General features: G+C 34.0%; 1 protein-coding gene across 3 annotated transcripts in view; it reads right to left on the bottom strand.

Moving 5' to 3' along the window:
* Nucleotides 1-6: 6 nt before the first annotated feature.
* The window catches only part of LOC106869218 (mitochondrial carnitine/acylcarnitine carrier protein), a 10,191-nt gene continuing 6,810 nt past the window's right edge, over nt 7-3,387 (bottom strand). For all 3 annotated transcript variants that reach the window (XM_014914864.2, XM_052974940.1, XM_052974941.1), the window contains exons 6-10: nt 3,314-3,387; nt 2,275-2,384; nt 1,776-1,900; nt 621-741; nt 7-314 (exon numbers count right to left, since the gene is read on the bottom strand). In XM_014914864.2, the coding sequence (XP_014770350.1) occupies nt 679-741; nt 1,776-1,900; nt 2,275-2,384; nt 3,314-3,387 (372 nt within the window). In that variant the 3' untranslated portion in view covers nt 7-314; nt 621-678. The remainder of the gene's footprint in view (nt 315-620; nt 742-1,775; nt 1,901-2,274; nt 2,385-3,313) is intronic.

The raw sequence follows: 3,387 nt of genomic DNA, 5'->3' as shown, positions 1-3,387 counted from the left end.
CACACACATACACACACACACACACACACACACACACACACACACACACACACACACACAAGAAGAAGCAGACATGCACACATAAACATACATATACTGACAAACAGATATAGATACACACACACACACATGCACACGCACGCATGCACACACACACACATGCAGGAGGCACGAAATATATCATTTTACAAGCTTCAGTCTTTGGATAGCTGCCAAGCTGGAGTTCAACATTTTTTAGCCAGTCGTATCAATCCCAGTACTTATTCCAGTCTGCTCCTCGTTTTATCATAATCTGTTTGTCAAACTGCTAAGTCCTGTGTTTAGGATAAAAAGAAACTTAAGACATTGTTTTTAGAATTTCAAGGAAATAAACTAATTTTAATGCAAATTTCTTAATTTTTTACAATTTTTACACAAGAAAAATTTCTAAAAGATGTGGTTGACATTAGGAAGGGCATCCAGCTGTAGAAACCATCCCAACACAGCCAGTGGGGCTCTGCACAACCTCTGGGATTGACAGTTTATGATAATAATGATAATAATAATAATAATAATAATAATAATAATAATAATAATAATAATAATAGTAATGATAAATGTTAATTCTCTGTATACATTACCTCTGGAATCTGGTAAATTTTATTTTCTGATTTAAATGCTGCAAACAAAAGTGTTTATTCATAGATTTGGAAGAAGAGTGTTTAGAACTCTAACTACTATTTCGTATGTGAGGAGGCAGGCCTGGAATTAAAAAAAAAATTAGACAGAAAAAAAAGAAATGAGAGTTTGGGAGCAAATGAATTAAATATAGAAGTATTGCAATTGGAAGTCAAACATGATGGTAATTGTACAGCAAATGTTGTATAGTTCACACACACACACACACACAGCCAGATCTAAAACAAATTAGTGTATTCATTATTTACATTATTTACATTCGATGGATATTTGTCCTCATCTTGTTTGTTGTTAACACAATGTTTCGGCTGATATACCCTCCAGTCTTCATCAGATGTCTTGGGGGAAATTTTGAATCTGGGTTTTCATTCCTAAGGTATTTTTCGATGTTATTAATTATTATCTATTTCTAGTGTATAGGTATTGTCAATTCAACACCCTTTGTTATAATTATATTTTTGTAATCATAATTAAATATAAATATATATATATATTGGTCAGTAGTTTATATATCTAAGAAAAGAAACATAAATATATGCACTTCTTAACATATATATATAAATTGTTATTAATTCAAACAAGTGGAGGAAAATGTTCAGTGAATATATTCGAATTAAATAAAATTTATTTATATTTTATAATATAGAAATACTCTTGACCAGTTTCACATTAGATCTTTCAAAAGTGTGTCGTATATACAACTGTGTTGCAAGTTATATCTATTCTGGCCATTGTTATAAAGAATGTGGTGTAGAATGCTATTTGTAAACAGACAAATTGATTGATCCTGTTTTGAGCTCCTCTGACAGCCACCATGTGAGAAAGTTATATAAATGCTTTTCTCCATTGAATATGTCATACAAAAGTTAGAAAAAAAAGCAATATGACTATAATAATTGTTTACATAAAAGTGTTATAGATAATTATTGTTCGTTATTCTGTTGAAGAGTAACATTACGAAATCGTGTTAGTTTCTTCCTGTTAAATATGCTGAAGCATATCTCTTCTTTGTTGACAAGGATATCACTGACGCAACCTTATGCAATTCCAGAACAAGAAAACAAATCTAATTTGACCACAACAAATGTCACACTTACAGCATTCCCTACAAAAGCTCTGGTCAAAACTGGTGTTGTTCCTTTGTACAAGGCTTGGATTCCACCTTCCTTCCATAATTGTTTGAAGACATCTTTGATTCTTAGATTCTGGTTTTCTATGGGTGCTTGATAGAAGAATAGAATTGAACCAATAAATGATTAAACATGATACTAATATATATAATTAATATAGAATTAATATAATTAATGTAGTGAATCAATTTAAGCAATTGAAATCACACTCAATAATGAGAAGAAATAGTTATTAACCATCATCATCATCATCATCATCGTCATCATCATCACCATTTAGTGTCTACTTTCCATGCTGGCATAAGTTACATGGTTTGATTGGAACCGAAATTTTGGCCCCCTTCTTTCCTTGATGCCCTAAGCAAGTGCTTATTTTGCTTAATGGTTAATCTAGCACTGAGTCACACATACACACACACACACACACACGCATGCACATGCACACCTGTACAATGTATCAACTTACCTATTTGTATTCTTGATTTAACCACATCTGCTGGTAATGCCAATGACCAGTTGACCAGTCCAGCCACACCTCCAGCCAACAGAGTATTTCTGGCACTCAGAGATTCATATCTGCAAATGAATAAACAGACTGACATAACTCAGTAAACCCATGTGCTTGTGTACACACAAGCATGTGTGTGTTTGACTTCTTGAACTTAGGATCCTGTGTCAAAATGATCAAAAACAGCCATGACCTGGACACCACCTGACAGCAAACGTAAAAGAGGCAGGCTGAAGAACACCAGGTACTGGACATTTCAAGATGACCCAAGGACAACCAACATTATATGGATGGTTGAACAAAAATAGCAGGTAGCTGAACCTGGTGGAGAGAGCTTGCTTCACAATGTATTGAGCAGTGTAGAAAGCTTAAACTTCATACTAAATATTTGAAATAATATAGCTACAATTAATTGACTGTAATTATTTTATCTTAATGAATTTATGGAGTAATATTTATTAAGAACATCACAGACAACTTTCACACAATGCACAATGCATTAAGAGGTGTAGGAGGATCTAAAGATGAAAAAAGGAACATGGCCAAGAAGTTAAGGTGTTGGATTCATGACTATGATTGTGGGTTCAAATTCCTGGAGTGAGTAACATGCTGTGTTCTTGAACAAGGTACTTCATCTCTTGTTGCTCCAGCTGTAATGAGTACAGTTGAGTACTGGTATAGCCCTCTCCCTCCCTCCAGTTGTCACAACCTAGATGTTCCACTGGGTTAATGGGTGAGAAGGCCAAGAGAGCATCTATGCCTTCTTGCAACTACAGAGATGCCAAAAAGACTCAACTTAGAGGTTTGGCCAAAGAGGCCAAAAGAATAAGTACTAGGCCTACAAAGAATAAGCTCTGGGGTCGATTTGTTTGATTAAAGGTGGTGCTCCAGCATGGCCACAGTCAAATGACTGAAACAAATAAAAGAATAAAAAAGTAAATCATAAACACAATTTTTACTGGTCATTCTTTATATATTTTAACAGTGATTTTTTTACCTTTTGTTGTCTTCTGACAGAAGACGTTGCATAAACTCATAAGTCATGAAATAGAATCCTGATCCATGTATATC

The sequence above is a fragment of the Octopus bimaculoides genome, chromosome 20 (assembly GCF_001194135.2).
Source record: "Octopus bimaculoides isolate UCB-OBI-ISO-001 chromosome 20, ASM119413v2, whole genome shotgun sequence".
NCBI classification, from domain to species: Eukaryota; Metazoa; Mollusca; class Cephalopoda; order Octopoda; family Octopodidae; genus Octopus; species Octopus bimaculoides.
Note: the sequence above shows the minus strand (reverse complement) of the source record. Positions and strands in the feature narration are given on the sequence as shown.